Source organism: Rhamphochromis longiceps, linkage group LG18 (assembly GCF_057381845.1).
Source record: "Rhamphochromis longiceps isolate RC_006_pf linkage group LG18, R_longiceps_female_GT1.1, whole genome shotgun sequence".
Classification (NCBI taxonomy): domain Eukaryota; kingdom Metazoa; phylum Chordata; class Actinopteri; order Cichliformes; family Cichlidae; genus Rhamphochromis; species Rhamphochromis longiceps.
In genome coordinates, this window is record NC_140574.1 from 31037559 (window position 1) to 31055620 (window position 18062).

Consider the following 18062-nt stretch of genomic DNA (forward strand, 5'->3'; position numbering starts at 1 on the left):
CATTGTCGTCTGATTCCTGTAATTGTCTAATCTAGTACTAGACCACATGAAACCATTACTTAGCCATGCCAAATTTGTACTAGATTAACAGGAAGAGTGTGAAACTGAAGTCTAATCCATATCTATTCAATTCACAGAATTGTTGTTCACAAACAAGAGTGTTTCAATTCAGAGAAAAACCCAAAAATCATATGACCCCCTATGAGCAAGCACTTTGGCAACAGTGGGAAGGAAAAACTCCCTTTTAACAGGAAGAAACCTCCAGCAGAACCAGGCTCAAGGAGGGGCGGGGCCATCTGCTGCGACTGGTTGGGATGAAAGCAGGAAACAGGATAAAGACATGCTGTGGAAGAGAAACCGAGATTAATAACAAGTGTGATTCAATGCAGAGAGGTCTATTAACACATGTTGAGTGAGAAAGGTGACTGAAGAAGAAATACTCAATGCATCATGGGAATCCCCCAGCAGTCTACACCTATTGCAGCATAACTAAGGGAGGATTCAGGGTCACCTGGTCCAGCCCTAACTATATGCTTTAGCAAAAAGGAAAGTTTTAAGCCTAATCTTAAAAGTAGAGATAGTGTCTGTCTCCTGAATCCAAACTGGAAGCTGGTTCCACAGAAGAGGGGCCTGAAAACTAAAGGCTCTGCCTCCCATATTCTACTTTTAAATACTCTAGGAACAACAAGTAAGCCTGCAGTGCGAGAGTGAAGTGCTCTAATGGGGTGATATGGTACTACAAGGTCATTAAGATAGGATGGGGCCTGATTATTTAAGACCTTGCATTTTGATTCCAAAAGAAGAATGTATTGCATACAAATGACATCACAGGGCTTTCAGGCCACCTTGCTATAAGGACCTTACCCACAAACTGAGTATCGTTGAGTCAAGCTGAGCCGAGTAGGTACTAGTGGAAAAGAGGCATTAGTTATGCTGCAGTAAGCCTAGGCTGCTGGGGACTTCCCATGCGCTGTTTCTTCTTCACTCTTACTGCTCTGCATCTACTCATTAGTCATGATTAATCTCTGGCTCTTTTCCACAATGTATTTATTGTCCTGTCTGATTGTTGATAGCACCAAGAGAAGCCACAGTCTGTGGATGAATCTCAGCCGATTACTTTGATGATACAGTGCCAAGTAGTTTTCATTTGGTACAATTACATGGGATATTTAGGCTCGACCTAGATTTGGGGGAATACAGTAAAGTCCTTTTTTTCTGTTTTACAAATCTGAAATCAGGTTTTTAACAGCATTCTTATTTTATCGAGGATGTCTAACACCATTTCATGACAGTATTCCAAGCAGCTAACAAATTCTTGGAGACATTAGGAGAGGTTTCAGTCCAGCTTACCTGTAACTATGAAAACTTGTTTTCCCTCTCTGCAAACTGTCCAAAAGCAAAGTGTCTCCTCACACAAAAGCTGCACAGAGCCTTTGCCCACATTCCAAATTATTTACAGCAGCACTTCACACATCAGGCTGATGTGAGATATTGGTGAGAGACAAACAGTTTAAGAAGTATATGGGCTGATATCCCACAGTTCTGAATAGTAATGGAAAAGTCTTATTAGGAAAGTTAAACCAAGAAGCATGTCAGCTCCAACATACAGCCACATGGTGTTGAGTTTGACCCGCGTGTGCATTTCTGAATATGCATATGTGTGTAGTGAGTCTAGAAAAGGTTTTAGGCTTAGCAGAGATGGAAATAAAAGGGTTTTGTATGCTGCTAGAGTCTTAAAGAAGATTACCATATAAATTAGAGAAGCAATTCAAGGCACGAAGCACAGAAATCCCTCCTGTCACAAATTAATCAGCTGAACGACCGACCGGACGTAGACAGACCATGCTCTCCTCTCTTCTGTCTCTCAAAGACCCAGAGGAAATAACTCTCTCTCCCTCCCTGTTTGCCAGCCTCTCTCACTCCCTCTCTTATCCCTCTGCGCTCAGATTCTTGTAATTGGTCTCTCTCTTTTCTCCTGTCTCTCTCCTGTCCTCTTTGCCTTTCTCCATCTCCCTTTTTTTTCCCATCTTTTTCTATATTGCCTGCCCTCTCTGGCTCTTGCTTGCTCTCTGGTGAGCTTTTTGAATCAGGATCACAGTGGGAAGTCAAGCTGCCTGCCTTGGTAGCTACAGACTCGCACAGACACGCAAACATGCACAAAGGGCTGGTTCACAAGCACACACATTCATTCACGTGTGCAGCTTGCTTCATGGCACAAAAAGTGACAAGCAGGCTTGTTGCTCTGTGCTCTTCAGTCTCTTTCAGTTCAGTAACTACGGTCCTTTTTTTTACCTTCTGTCTTTAGAACTAATAAAGGTTATATGGGGGGAATAAAGCAGATTGAACACACCAAATAGCAGCATTACTGCTGATGCATGATTGTGTGTTCAACATCTTTTGTTCTTCATGTTATTGTTGTTCTCTGTGCACCTCAGAAGTAGGTGAGGTTGTGCTCCATTCTGTTTCCAGTACGTTAAATTTGCCCGGAGCTGACCCTGGGCACCCAGGCGAGACGGGCAATAGTTAGACTCTGGGTTTGCTGAAAGGGAAAGACTGCTGCCCCTGGATCCAGACAAGCAGCAGAAGATGGATGGTTGGACATATTGACGGATGGAATACAAATGTTAGATTTATGAAGAATTATCAAAATAGTGTAAAGCAGGGGTGTCAAATTCAATTGCACAGGGGGCCAAAACTCAAGGCACACTTTAGGTCGCGGGCCAAACAAGATAAACATTTATTGAACACACTAAAACAATGTTTTTTAAACATAAATATGAATAAAAACAGACAGGAATATTATTCCAGATTAAATAAACTTAAAAAAAATAAACTTTAACTTTAAATATTTTGCTCTTCATAAAACTATATCCTGTCAAAATTATGCAAGTTAGAAATATGAACATGCTGCCAAAAACCCCAGAAAAAATAAATGAAAGCATACACAAGGTTCGAGCCGCATGTAGACGGAGCTGGGCATTGCTTCAGGAATGGAACTAATAAACTGTGCGGGCCATTCAGTGTCGTACTTTCCCTTGAGTGTATCATTACACCGCAGCTCCATCTGAATCTGCACAGGTGCAATTCAGCAAAGTCCGCTGACTTGGTTCAGCATTACTTGGCAACAGAGAAAGTGAGACAAGTTGCACTGGTGCATTTGTGACAGCTTCACTTGAAATACCATCACCGCATCATACATGCCATGTCCATGAACTGACAGATTTCATTGCTGAGCTCAAAAACTCTATTGAGAATTTTTATCCCAACTCAGCCAACGGACCTCTGTATGATAAGGAATGTCGGCAAACTCTGAATCTATTTCCCGCATAAAAGACTGAAATTGACGGTGATTTAAACTTTTAGCTCAGATAAAATTTATGGTTGGCGTTACGGTGATCATTACATGCTCCATTTTTAGGACTTTACCACACAGCGTTTCCTGGTGTATGATGCAGTGATATGCTGTTAACTCACCGGTACAGTTCTCCTCCTGCATCTTTACTCGCATCCTGCTGACTAGTCCACTTTTTTCACCGCACAACACCGGCGCTTCATCTGTTGTAAGTCCAACAAGTTTGTCCCAGGGCAGTTTCATGTCGGTTACACTTTGACATACGTTTTAAAAAATGTCTTTTCCTGTAGTTGTCCCATGCATCGATTTAATGTTCAATATTTCCTCTACACGGATGAAGATGGCCAGCTGTGCAATGTCCATCATGTCTATACTTTCATCCACAGCAAGAGAGTATGCAATAAAGTTTTTGCTTCTTTCACACAACTGTGTTCTTAAATCAGTGGCCATCTCACAAACCCGATCAGCAATCGTATTTCTCCTCAGGCTCACATTTGCCAAAATCTGCGTTTTGTCTGGACACAAGACGTCGCACACCTTCATCATGCAGCTCTTCTGAGTGCCGGGCTGATTTGGCTGTCTCCTCTGCTACAATAAAACTTGCTTTCACAACAGCTTCACTTTGTGATTTTTGCTCTGGTGAAAAAAGTCTGCTGAAATGTCAGATTCTTCTTTAGGCTTCTACTTTCTGTAGTTTCTGCTCTGCATTTAGGTTTTTCAGCTTATCCTGACGTTTTGTCTGGTAGTGCCGTCTTAAATTAAATTCCTTAATTACAGCCACATTAGCTCCACTGATAAGACACACGGGTTTACCAGCAATGTCTGTAAACATATATTCAGTCACCAGTGTTGGGGAGTAACGGAATACATGTACCGCCGTCACGTATTTAAAATACAAAATATGAGTAACTGTATTCCGTTACAGTTACCGTTTAAAAAGGTGGTATTTAGAATACAGTTACTTTGTTGAAATAAATGGATTACACTGCGGTACTTTCCTGGTTCATATTGTGGTGGGTCAGGACTGTTTGGGTGTTGTTTGACAGCTACGTTCTGTTGTTCCAGGTGGCAGCGTTACGGTTGCCATGGTTACAGGGCGACGCTCTCTCTCTCTCTCTGCGACTGTGTGTTTCCTGGGTGAGAGAGCGCCTTTTTGTTGTTGTTGTTGTTGTTGTTGTTGTTGTGCTAAGCTACCAGGCAGAATGCTATAGGCATAGCTCTAAAGAATGTAGCCTCATGGGCAGTGTAGTCCGTGTTGCATTGAGAATGGACTGCCATACCCGTTATGTGTCTGTGAGCAATAGGAGGGAGAAAAAGGATAGTGGAAAAGTCTGAGCTGTCATCGAGCAAAAACGGGAGCTGGAAGCATGTAAATATAATAATAACCACTGCAGCCAAGAAGAGTGCCTGACGAGCCCAGTTGTAAGTAAGGACTCGACTGTACACTGTGTTTGTGTTTTCCTCCGAAACAAGAAGTTCCGTTGGAGCAGCCTTTCAACGCCTCTCTCTGTCTCTCGCAAGAAAAGTTGACCCACACAACAAAGTAAAGCTATTTTTCAGCTACGAGCTGACATCACACAGCAATAGTACATTCGCGTAGTTGTACAAAGTATGATAATATATTAAGTAATCCAAAGTATTCAGAATACGTTACTGTCATCGAGTAACGTAACGGAATACGTTACAGAATACATTTTGGGGAATGTATTCTGTAATCTGTAATGGAATACATTTTAAAAGTAACCTTCCCAACACTGTCAGTCACCCACTGGCGCTGAAAGGTTCTGCTTTCAGAATCAACTTTTCTCTTCGCCATTGTGAGCGGCTAGCTTCGCAATAACAGAAGTTTGACCTGATTGACGCCACCCCCAAAGAGCTTCTCCATTGACGAGGGAATGTTCCCAGTTAGCCTAGCGTTCAGCAAGGAGGATGCCGCACTGCATTATGGGATCTGTAGTTTGTATATTATTAGCGCCTCATATCGCCGGGCCATGCATAACAATAATAATACATCTATATAAAATGATCTCGCAGGCCGGATATAAATGTACGCCGGGCCGGATGTGGCCCGCGGGCCTTGACTTTGACACATGTGGTGTAAAGGATATATGAAGAGTCACAGAGAAGCAGGAAGAACTAGGAGCTCATGGTGGATTCAGTTGAGAAAACCGAACAGTTATTTTATTAACCCCAAGCTTTACCTGTCTATGTTTTAGTCATTTTAATTCTACACGAGGTCCATTTATTGCTGCTATGAACATGTTGGTGAAAATGATTAGCTAATCTGAGCTACAGAGGAGTGCTAATAACATGACATCGGCCCCCTCTGACTCACAGCTTGCTGCGCTTTCTTTAACTTCTTTATTCCCTTCACAGATTTGCGTTCTGTCAGTAGCTGTGGTTCCACTTGTCATTACAATACAACTTTTTTTTTTTAGTCAGTCATGGGAGAAAACACCACTGCAAGCGACAGGTCCGGACTGTTCACGCTGGTTAGAAGCAGATATGGAAGCTGTCAGAGTCGTACTGATGGGAACGCTCCACAGTCTAGATGCAGTCCAGCAACGGTGCTCATCAAGCTTTAGCAGAGCAAAGAGGACATCAGCTTGATAGAGTGAGGGGCTCATATGAAAAAAGGGAGGACTAAAAGAACAATTCTTGATTATTAACAGAATGTAATAGTTAAGGACGCCTGATAGGCCAATGCATGAAAAGATATAAAAAGATGAACATAAAGCTGCACAAGACTTAAAATCAGTGGAAATAATGCAAAAATATGTTTTTGTGCATGCCGCACATCCACAGTTAATTATGTAAACATGCAGCAGTTTTGTTCCCTTGAGTTCTACGGTGCTCATTATCTTTTCAGTCCATTTAAAATGATTTTTAATGCAGTTCCTCTGTTAAGAAAATATCAAGCCTCTTTCATAATTACAGGTAAATAATAAGTCCATTCATTAAAACCAGATTGAATCTCATGAAGAATGGGATATTACCACAAGTCTTCTTCCTTTCCTACTTTCTTTCTGCCATATTGCAGAAGCACTCTGGTTGACCTTGACATAAACTATATAAAATGCTTCCCCACAGTGTTTCCAGTGATCAGTGACAAAGTCATTAAAGGACCCAAACTGTGTAAATATAATTACTCACTTTGAGGCTCATTAATGCACACAGCTATAGGCCAGTGTAGACCAAGTGATTAAACAGTAATCATTATGACAACAGAGTAAAGCTGACACCTATGATTTTAATTTGAGGTTATAAATGTGTCACTTCTGGGCCAACAAAGCGCTGCTCTGATTATGTGCCAGTATCAGTAGCTGCAGAGTGCAACGCTGACAAACATGGTAACATCAGCTCTCCTCCTATTCTAAAAACTTTAGGATATGACATATGATGCCTGAAGAAAGGTGTTAAAATAATATAAAGCCAAACAGATTAAAACTCAATCACAATATCAGATTTTCATGATTGTAGTGCTTGAATAATCATCGCAATCTGTTGAATTCAACCGTAACTTTATTGATTGTGTGTAGCCTTTTTGGACAAATTGAGTAGAAATGCAATCACACTGAGTCTGTATTACACAGTTGTTACCATATTATTCACACAGTGTTGCTATTTCACCTTTAAATATCATCAATACAAGGTTATCATGACACCCCTAATACTGATATAAAGTCAAAAAAGTCAGTGAACTTGTCACGGTCCTGGGTCGGGTCGACCCAGCATTTTGAGTTTCTTATGTTTTGGTTTATTTTTGCATTATGGATTGGTTATTCTCTGGTGATACTGTTTTGATTACAATTATATTCTGATTCTTTAGTTATCTGATGATGATGATGATTATGTCTGGTTTAGGTTTTGTTATCTTGCCCTTATGTTTGGTTTAGGTTGCCTGTGCTTGGTCTTCTCTGCCCGTATGTCCCTCTGTTTGTCCATGACGTCATTATGCCTGTTTACGAGTCTGTCTCTGTCTGGCGTGTGCTTCCTGTCTTATTTTGTAGGTCTGTGTCCTTTGTCAGTGCGTTCAGCTTTGTGCTCTCCCTGTCTCGTCAGTGTAATCAACGTCAGCCGTGTCTCCCAGCTGTTTCCTCTTTGCTCCGTTCACCTCTTGTATTTAGTGTCTGTGTCTTCCCCTACTCGGTGTCGCATCGTTAACGTCTGTTCACCCTCACTTGCTGCGTGTTTAGGATTTCCAGTCCTCCTGCATCTCTGTTTAGAGTTTTGTTTGCTTTTGTGAGTTTTATTTTATCTTGATGTTCTGCTCCAGCAATAAAGCTGCATTTTCTGTCTAAACCTCGTGTCCTGAGAATCCTGCATTTTGGGTCCACCACTCCTGCCTGCCTGCCACACAGCCGACCATGACAGAACTAGCCATTGTAATTAAGTCTGCTGATATCAGCACAATCTCACATATATTTCATAACCTTTTTATTCAGTGAATTTATTCAGTCAAGATCGGTATAAAAGCTGCACGTAGGCTGTTCTTTCAAGTCAAATCCATACAATGCATCTTTGTGCTGCCGTTGACCCTGCTTTAAGAAATCTCCTTTCTGTGTCATGTAAGGCAGCAGTCCCCAACCTTTTTTGCGCCACGGACCGGTTTATGCTCGACAATATTTTCACGGACCGGCCTTTAAGGTGTCGCGGATAAATACAACAAAATAAAACTAGTACCGGTACCGAAAAAAGAAGATTTATTCATAACACACGTGAAAAGTACCAGGAAAACCGAGGTAACGATAAAAACGATAACAAAATAACGCTGAAAACCGATAAAAACCCTGAAAACCATACATTTCACACCTGAGCCTCAACTCTCGTGGCCCGGTACCAAACGACTCACGGACCGGTACCGGTCCGAGGCCCGGGGGTTGGGGACCGCTGATGTAAGGGATAAAAATGTGAGCCTGGTCACTTTCAGCTGCAAGACGGCTGGCTCAGCGTGTCGCCAGTGATCTTCAGGGCTGCCTTAGCTGTAATCTACATTGTGTTTCTACTGCACAATTTCAGCAATTAGTAAAGGTGACAACTGATTTATCCTCAGTTGTTCAAAGGACTGCGGAGCCACTCAGAAGGCAGGTGGTGTACACAGTCTGTCAGAGGAGTGTGGTCTCTCTTACTACAAAACCCCCCCTGCTGTTCTCAAGGTCATACCACTAGCGTGGGCTCCCTAGAGATGTTATGTACGTAACTTGAATGCAAGCAGCTCCTGAAGGGGATTTCTTGTTGGAACTTATAGCAATTGTAGGCCTATAGATGAAAAAGCTAGAAAAGCACATTAGCAGAGGTGAGCTTCCCTGTGAGACAGAACAAACATCTTTGCTGGTTTATGTATTTTTTTTGCACAGTGTTCACTTGACTTTTCTCATAAATGAGTTTAGGTGCAGTGATGCATTTCAACAGATATAGAGCATATACTGTACTGCTCAGTGGGCAGGATGGTTTAACCATATGCTTGAGAGTATGATATGTTGTGTAATAGGAGTGTGTTCTTTTATTTTTTTTTCCCTTTTTGTGCGTAAGGAAACAATAACTAAAGCTGATAATTGACTGCACTGATGTAGAGTGTGCAGTTTTTTCTTAAACGGGTGAACATTCAAGTACTAGTAGCTTCAAATGTGGCTTCGATAATAGTTGATAATAGTTGTTGAATAGACATCCAAAAGATGACTTTGTTGGCTGACCAACATTGAGATTTGGTTTAAAAGGAAAAGTGACAAGCTGTCTTCTCAGACTGTTAAACGACGTCTAGAAAAAACATTTTTGCATCAAACTTTGGTTGAAAAGTGAAAGGAGAATCTTAATAAACAAATTCAGCCTCAGACGACCAACAGGTTTGAACCCACAATCTTCTTGCTGTGCTGCGGCAGTGTTAAGGTTCACGTCGGAGAATTACAGTCCTAATCAGATGTATTTTAATATAGTTGTAGTCTGATGACTAGCCCAACCTTCATGCCTTTGGAAAGGTAGACACACAAACAGAATGGCAATCTCTGAAGTCTCAGATTCAAAGTGGTCCACAACAAGGATGTGTCAAAAAGCAAGCACTTACTGAAATACACTGGGAGACTTGAGGAATAAAAAATGAAACGAGAGCAAGATCAAGTGGGGGACAAAGGAACCTGTTGCAGAAGAGAGAAATATGACAGTGGGATGAAAGTACGCTGCAAATGAAAGATGGGAAATGGCTTCACAGACAAAGAGACATAGCCAACATATTCATTTCCCCTCCCTCCACATAACAACCTCCTGCTGCCACTCATGATGTAAGGCTGAGGCAATTAACCTCCTTCATCTGTCACACACTCATGACTGTGTGTGTGTGTGTGCGTGTGCGCGCATGTCTTTAAGGGCTTGGATGCAAGTGTTTGTGCATGCCTGAATCCATGTGTGTAAGCAAGCAATAACATGAGCCAGTGTACATCGAGGCAATATTATGTGTGCACGAGACTGCGCGCGTGTGTGTGAGAGAGAGCGTGTGTTTCAAATCAAAGATAAAATCCCACTGCCTTTCACCTCAGGGAGATGATGTCATACCCTGCACAGCGAGTAGCAATGCTGGCAAACAGCTGACTTTACTCAGGATGGGGAAAAGTCATCTTTGTCTTGCAGCTGCAGCATGACATCATTCATTGCATTTTTGACATGTGCAATATGTGTTTATTTCTTACTTATCCACTCATTTAGCATGCATTGAAAATGGAAATTCACATTGTGGGAGAGTCACTGTTTTTCATTAGAACACTGCAAGTTGCAGACATGTTAAGTCCGTCAGACCAAATTTAATACTGAAGAGCAGATCTGTCAGAGTTGTTTAGACACCACTAAGTTAAAAGAGATGAAAATAGATATTTATATGATCAAATTTTGAAATATGAAAAATGACATCAACTTACAGGCTATAACTAATGTGTGATCTATAACAATGGGAAATTACACACTGTGCTCCAACAGTTTAGCCACAGGACATTAAATGCATTATTTTTAGATTTTGCAGAATGTAGAGCTAATTGGCTATTTTCATCACAATAAGCAGCCTCTGTGTTGTTCACAGATTAGGAAATGCTACTGGGATAGACAACATCTAACACTTTAAAAGATTTTAGTAACAATTTAGGCATGCATGCATGGATTAATTGCAAATTACAAGCTCTTGCAATCCTCTTGACTTTCCAGGAAAAATGTCTTAATTCTTTGCATCATTTTTTAAATAAACATACATGTAGGAGCTACTTTGCCCAAATATCAGACACATTTGGGCCTTTTGGCAAAACTCTGTCACCACACTGCCAAGTGTTGTGTGGGCCTCATCTTGCCCAGAAGTCATGTAGCATGCTTAACATGGGTTGTGGCAAGTATTGTGTGAATGCTGTGGGTGTATGTGTGGCCCAAATGTCACAATGTAACAAATATCTGTCTCATAAGGTGTGCATGAGAATCCAGAGATATAAAGACATTGATTCTTCAAAGTGATGCTGCTAGCAACAAGTGGAATTTAAAAAAAACATATTAAGGTTTCGTCAGAAATTTTGAAAATCTACATAACCAAAACTATCCTTATATAAACTGCTTGTAGTTTTAGTGTCATTAAAAAACAACAACTACTACTTAACATTACTGTCCAAGAGAGAAATAATCGGTGCATTGTGTTGTTTACTTAAATTACATCCGAGACCTTTGTGCCTAGCTGATTCTTCTTCTTCTTTTAGCTGCTCCCTTTAGGGGTCGCCATAGCAGATCATCGGTCTTCATCACACCTGATCTCTAGCATCCTCTTCTGTCCCACCAGCCTTCTGCATTACCTCCTTCACTACACCCATTAATCCTCTCTGTAGTCTCTTTTTCTCCTGCCTGCGTGCAAGCTCCATATTCAGCATCCTTTGTCCAATATATCCAGTATTTCTCCTCTGCACATGTCCAAACCATCTAGCTATTACCTTTCTAACATTGTCTTCAAACCACTCAACCCTAGTTCTCCATCTGAAATATATACATTTCTATTCTAGTTGATCCTGGTCACTCCCAATGAAAATCTTAACATCTTCAACTTGTCTCTTTTTTTCATGCTGCCATCTCCAAGTATACATTATAGAAGGTCTCTCCTGTAAAGCTTCCCTTTCACTCTTGCTCCTTTTCTTCTGTCATAAATCATTCCTGACACTCCACCTCTCTTGTGCACTGTCCGTTGCTTTGGAATGGTGAATCCAGGTATTTAAACTCATCTACTGTCACCGTCTCTACCATGTTCACTTTCCCACCCTTTCACTTGTCTCCCTCTCACAAACAAATGTGTTCTGTCTTGCTTCAACTGACTTTTGTTCCTCTTCTCTCCAGTGCATACCTCCACTTCTCCAGGCTCTCTTTCATCTCCTCACTACAGATCACTGTTGTTCATTCATACAGTATGTCTAAATGAAAGATTTTGATGATGCCTTATGTGTCAGAATTATGAGAACAAATGAGTTACATTTTCTTGAAACACTGTGTCTCTTTGGCTTTCAACCCCCAAGGCATTTTACACCAAAAAACTAGTCCACCCCAAGGATCACTTCCCCTGGCACAGAATAATATACTGTTGGGCACTACAAGAGGAGTGCTGTGAATTATACATCGGGGAAACCAAACAACCTGGTTAAGCAGATTGCTCAGTGCAGAAGAGCTACCTCATCAGGCCAAGACTCCACAATGGCCACTCTTTCAGTGATGAGACTATAGACATCCTGGTTAGGGAGGAACGCTGGTTTGAGTCAGGAGTCAAGGAGGCCATTTATGTGAAAATGGAACAACTGCTCCATTTTCACATAAATGCTCTTTCTCATATCTTCATGGTATGGCTCGTGAATTTTGTCTCTCTGTAGCTGCTACAGCTCTGCTTCTTGTTCTTGAAAACGAGTACTAGAAAACTTCTTCCTTCTGAAATTGATAAGCAAACTGGTGTAAAACTCAACAGCCCTCTCCCATAGAAATCTCCAAACCTCCTCATGTATGGCATCTGGATCAACTGCCTATCCACCCCTCATTCTTTTCACTTCCTTCTTGCTAATCCTCTGCACGTCATATGTCTGTGACATCATGATTCACATCTGTTCTCCACGCTCTAATTTTCTACACTCATGAGCACCTCCTGCTCCTTCAATCTTCTTAACACACTCTCCTCACCTGTTAGCACACTTCCATTCCTGCCCTTGATAACCCTAACCTGCTGCACATCCTTTCTAGCTCAGTCTCTCTGCCTAGCCCACTGATACAAGTCCTTTTCTACTTCCTTATTGTCCATCCTCACATGCAACTCACTCAGCCTTTGCAGTTGCCAGCTGTTTTTGCTTCCCTCCTCCTGGACTACTGCTGTCTACTGTCCCTTACTATCCCATTTAGCAGGTCATATGTTAAAAGCAGGCACTAACTGTGAACATTGCTTGATAATGGTGTCTGCTCCAAAAATAATGATTAATGAGGTGTTATACTTTGAGATGATTACTCTAAAGATATTAAGGTACTAAAGTCAGAGTTTATCATTTATTATCTCTGAACAAAACCCTAGTTAGGCTGTCCTTTGATATAACAGCGTATTTTGTTAGCTAACAAGATGAGAAGTGTTAAGAAAGCATTTTTTAGTAGAATTAATGAGATGTAGTTTTTTTACTGTAGCCAGTATTGCTATTGCTAAGCTAATATTCAGCAAAATCTGTACGCTTAGCAAATGGCACCTTTAAAGAGTTAAAGACACCAAAATTCGCTGACTCACAGATGCAAAAGTCAGCTGCAATTATTATATTAAATGCCAAGGTTACTGAAGAAAACAAGAAACAGCATGCCGCCTTTGGCCTGTTGAGCAGGAGAAAAAATGAAGTGGCAGCTAGTCTGTTTTGCTAACATGACACTCCCAGCTAATTGCTGTCATAGAACCAGAAGCTAATCATTTAGAAACTCCTTCTGACCACAAAGCGGGACTGCACCGTCTTAAACACACAGGGTCCAAACAGCAGACAGGGTTAAGACTGATTTGTCAAGGGGCTTAGATGGCACTCAAAGACGTGCACACAAACGCACACGAGAACAAATTCATACAAACTCACAAAGACAGATAACAGAAGCTGTAATTACAGAGTTGCTGCTCAGCCGTGAGTGAACAACACAGCTCCGAAGAGAGGACGCCTTATTCCAAGCACACACTCCCACACAGATCTGAGGATAGGATGCTTTACCACTACTACGGCTATAATTACTACCATAAAAGAGAGTGCTAGATAAGTGCAGATATGACTATGGGTGGACACTCTCAAATGCTCTAACATATAATTACAGGAATACATAGATTAGAGCGCAGGCAATTTGTAAGATGAAGGTCAACAAGAATTACGACGTTGTAGTACTTCAAGGTTATCACAATTTGCGTGCACGAGTGTGAGCTTATACATATGTGAAACCTCTCAAGAAATCGGAGTGCTCAATGTCGAAATATGGTGATTTGCCTCTTACCCTCTTTGTCCTTTTCTTGATAGGTTCAGCCTGATATGTGCACTGTATGTGTTTGTGTGTCTCTGTGGGTGAGTCACTCGAGTCAGCGAACTATATGTGTGTGTGTGTGTGTGTGTGGCAACTGGCTAGAGAAGTGGACCTTAAGTGGTAGGATAGAGGAAAGTTACTCCAGTTTCTTGGTTGGTTGGTCACTGTATGTTCAATTCAGGTGAGGATTAAGAACAGGAGAAATGTGCAGTGGAATTTTGTCTAAGTGATTTACTGCCTTTAGTACATCATTAATTACAGCAGCCCACCGGTGACTTGAAACTAAACTTTAAGGTTAGTTATAAGGCGTTAGCGTAGCAGACTTTACTCCTGTGGAAGTAAAAAGTCTTAATAGTTGGATAGTTACAGATATCTCTGCACCAGTAATTGTTTGTCTGTTTCTTTATTTGATCCATGGCAGTACAAAACAGTACATGTACATGTTTTGGGTAGTACAAAACACAGTGGTAGCTTCCTGACAGCGTTTGAGTGATACCAGAGCAGCTTCACTACAGCGTGGCGTTCATTCTACAAGTGTCTGCTGAAGGACTAGAACACCACCTTCATGAAATAATTCCTCATTTGATGTTTTAATAAATGCAGTCTAACATGTCCCGCCAACATCTTCAATAATAACTAATGACCACGAAGCCCAGATCCTAAATTTATACTCAAACAGCTCAGTGATGCTCTTGGCCCCATGAATGGGTGTATGCATCATCGGTTAAATCTAGTTACGTCTGCCTATAAGGCCACAGTTTTACTCGCTCTGTGCAAGCTTTTATTTACATAAAGGACAGAAAGGCAGAAGGATATTTTGGAGTGTTTTTGAGGGCACGTCTGAATACTGACAATGCAATGGAGAATACACAGACATCTGCATAGAACAATAACCGCTGGCGTCGTCTGCCATTGTTAATTTCATTATCCATACCTGCTTTACTTCCTGTAACATGTCAAGCTCTGGAAATGTCTGTCATGCTAGTTTTAAGAACATGTGTCTGGCTCTTCAGATTGCTGTAAAGCCAGTAGCTGTCTGTGTTGCAGTGTTTGCTGAATCAAGCAGCTCACTAAAACCTACTAAATATTTAAGTGGTTTCTGGCCTGAAGATGTTTCTGTGTCTGCCTTTCTTTCTGTCTCCTTCCTGCTTTTCCTTTTCTTTTCTCTGAACTCTTCTTTGTTTTTCAACTTCCATCTCCTTGCCATCCTCAGGTGTTTTGTGGAACTTGTCATCATGTGATGCCCTGAAGATGCCCATCATCCAGGACGCTTTGGCCGTTCTGACCAACGCTGTGATCATCCCACACTCGGGCTGGGACACCTCCCCGCACACGCAAGAGGACCGCAAACTGCACCTACACTCCTCCCAGGTTCTCCGCAATGCCACCGGCTGTCTGCGGTAGGTGTCTCTACCTGTTCCTTAGGGAAAAAAACAGTATTCACACATTTCAAGAATCCAACATACAACTGGAGAAGTCTCTTTTTGAAGATGTTGTGCTGTTCACAGTCCTACTGTTACCGGCCACATCTAAAAAAGTCTCTGTTAGTTAAAACAGTGTTATTTTTAAATTGTACGCTGTGTTATTTTTAACGCCCTATACACAGAGAGAACTGAGAGAATTAGCTGCATTTAAGATGAGTCATCGTTTGGCTTCAGAGCTGCTGTGGCTTTGCTTTTTCTCACTGGAGACGTGGTGCTAGTCTTACAGTTCAGTAGTGACACGTGCTTTTATCATTTTGTTTTGGGTCTTTTACTCCAGCACGTTGGATTAAAAATAAACCTTTTGCGTATGAAAAAATGTGAAAGCTGGTTCTGATAACACACAGTATGTCACTATTTGTTACCTGAACAACACCTGGCACCAGGATGCATTATGGGAAGAAGGCAAGCTGGCAGAGCAAGAGAGTGTGATGCTTTGAGTAATGTTCTTCTGGGAAACCTTGGGTCAGCAACCACCAACTAAACACAATACTTTGTAAAATATCCAAGAAAATTGTTTCTGCAGAAGATGGAAACAACAAACTGGTTTTGCCACTTGGGGCAAAAACACCGGGATGAGTACAACCAGACTACAAAGGAGGATATATTAGCAGCTGGTGATGTAATTTGCGACTCAAATCTAAACAAATGATTCCACAGAGCGTCACTGGAGCACGTTCAGTTTCTTCTTCAGGTTCCAGGCAAATGTCAGGCTACAAAGGAAGAAAGAAAGAGTACAAAAACACCAGGTTTTTCTCTTATACTCAACTTTTGTGCAAAATTGGATAATTGGATGTCTTTCTGCCTTAAGTAGTGACCTAAATGAAACCATGTGAGAGGTTCACACAAGACATATGTGAAACTGGACGAGGAGACTTGATCGGTTTTGCATTTTCAGAGGTCACAATCCAAAACAATAGTGATTCATAATCTTTGTATCAGTGAGAGGCTTTCAGCATTACAAAATCTTCATGATGAAATTTCTGTGGTTGACTCTGAGCTCATAAATCTTTCTGATGCAGACGTGTAAGCAGTCTACGAGACATTTTTTGATGTGCTATTCATTTGAATCCATCACAGCCTTCTACATCAAAATAAGAACAGAAAACATAGCTTGCAGTATTATGACAAGTCCACCTAAAACAGTCTGTACGTACCTTATTGGTTGAATCGACCCTGCATCTGTCCATATCCCTGCACACTGACAGCACGTTATACAACAGAACAAATAAGTTTGCTTTAATAATGCAGCAGCTCACATCATTCACTGAATTTTTTGACAGTTGGACTGGGGGCTATTTCGACACATTTCCTCTCGAGGATGTGGCACAGGGTGCAGCGGGAGCTGAGTGGGAACGCTGCCATGACTGTATTTGCATGTCTTGCTTCCTGTCGACACGCGCATGTCTGTTTGTCCCTCTGCCTAACTCGGTGTGTGGGCCATTAATCTCAGCCGCGATATATCTCCTCATCCTCCCCCAGTGAAAATAAGCTACACATACTGGCTACTTACAGAGGCTTCTGTAGCTGCTGGTGTGTGTGTGTGTGAGAGAGAGAGAGAGAGAGAGAGAGAGAGAGAGAGAAGGCACACATCTGATACAGCAGTGCGTGTGTGTTTTTTGATTCTAGTTGGCGTGAGTGTGTTGCAGGAGATAGCTTTGTGTGGATCAGCTCCCTAAACTCGAAGGGCTAATTCATCTTTCTCACGCCTTGTTAGGGAATGCTGGGAGTCTGATTAAAGATTGAATATTTCATGGCGGGTTTGGTATATCGCCGGCCACCTGCTCTCTCTCTCTCTCTCTCTCTTCCATCTCCCATTATCCGCCTCACATTCTCATTTTCTCTCTCTCCCTCTTTTAGTCACTTTCTCCTCCCTCGCTCCATTTCCATCTCGTCCTATTACTCCGTTTCTCCTCTCTCGATCATATTATCCCTCCTTTATGCCTTTCTTCTTCTGTCTCACGCCGTCTCAGCCACACTGTCTCTCACTTTCACACAGGCACATTTTCTCCCTCTGCTAACTTGCTGCTTCACGCCATATGCTGTCGAACCGGCTAACGGGAAGAGCTAAAACTTGTGCTGTCAGACTGCTGAATGTGAATTATGTGCATTGAATATGGCAGCTAATGAAGAGACAGTTAACCCATTTATTCACTGTACTTGCAGACATGCCTCTGCCACGCTTCTGGGACAAATTACGTCACTATCTGGTATCAATATGGGTGAATGAAGGCAAGAATGTGATTCTTTTAAATGCTTCTCATCAGGGGACATTTGAACCTTTCTCACTGAAACTACACACAGAAATGCAGCACCAACTCTTGCAGTCTTATATAATAAGGCAACAGGCTTTTCTTTAGCTCTCAACTGATCTACCATCAGTCCATAGAACGAATGATCTGTGTGGGTTAAAGAATACATTGAAGGCCTGTAATAATCACTGACTTGATATAGCCTTTTTGCAGAATCCTTCTTTACAATGATTTTTTGTGGACTTTCTTTTGCTTTGTTGCTTTGTTACAAAAAACATTTGCCATTAAAATCTGAAAGCAACAATCTAAATTGTCCATTATGTAGTCCCTAAATGAGCAAAATGAGAACTACTGATGGATTATAATGCAGTTTTGGACATTAAATTGCTCCATGTACTTGTAGATACATCCTGCCAGCTGTCAAAGAGAGAACTAAATGTGCACACAAACAAGGGCAAAGCT

The 18062-nt window shown here is 41.5% G+C and overlaps 1 protein-coding gene across 14 annotated transcripts in view; it reads left to right on the forward strand.

Annotated features, from left to right (window-relative positions):
• The window catches only part of ctnnd2b (catenin (cadherin-associated protein), delta 2b), a 232199-nt gene that overhangs the window by 182735 nt on the left and 31402 nt on the right, over positions 1-18062 (forward strand). For all 14 annotated transcript variants that reach the window (XM_085388030.1, XM_085388031.1, XM_085388028.1 and 11 more), the window contains one exon: positions 15081-15267. In XM_085388030.1, coding sequence (XP_085244156.1) covers positions 15081-15267 — 187 coding nt within the window. The remainder of the gene's footprint in view (positions 1-15080; positions 15268-18062) is intronic.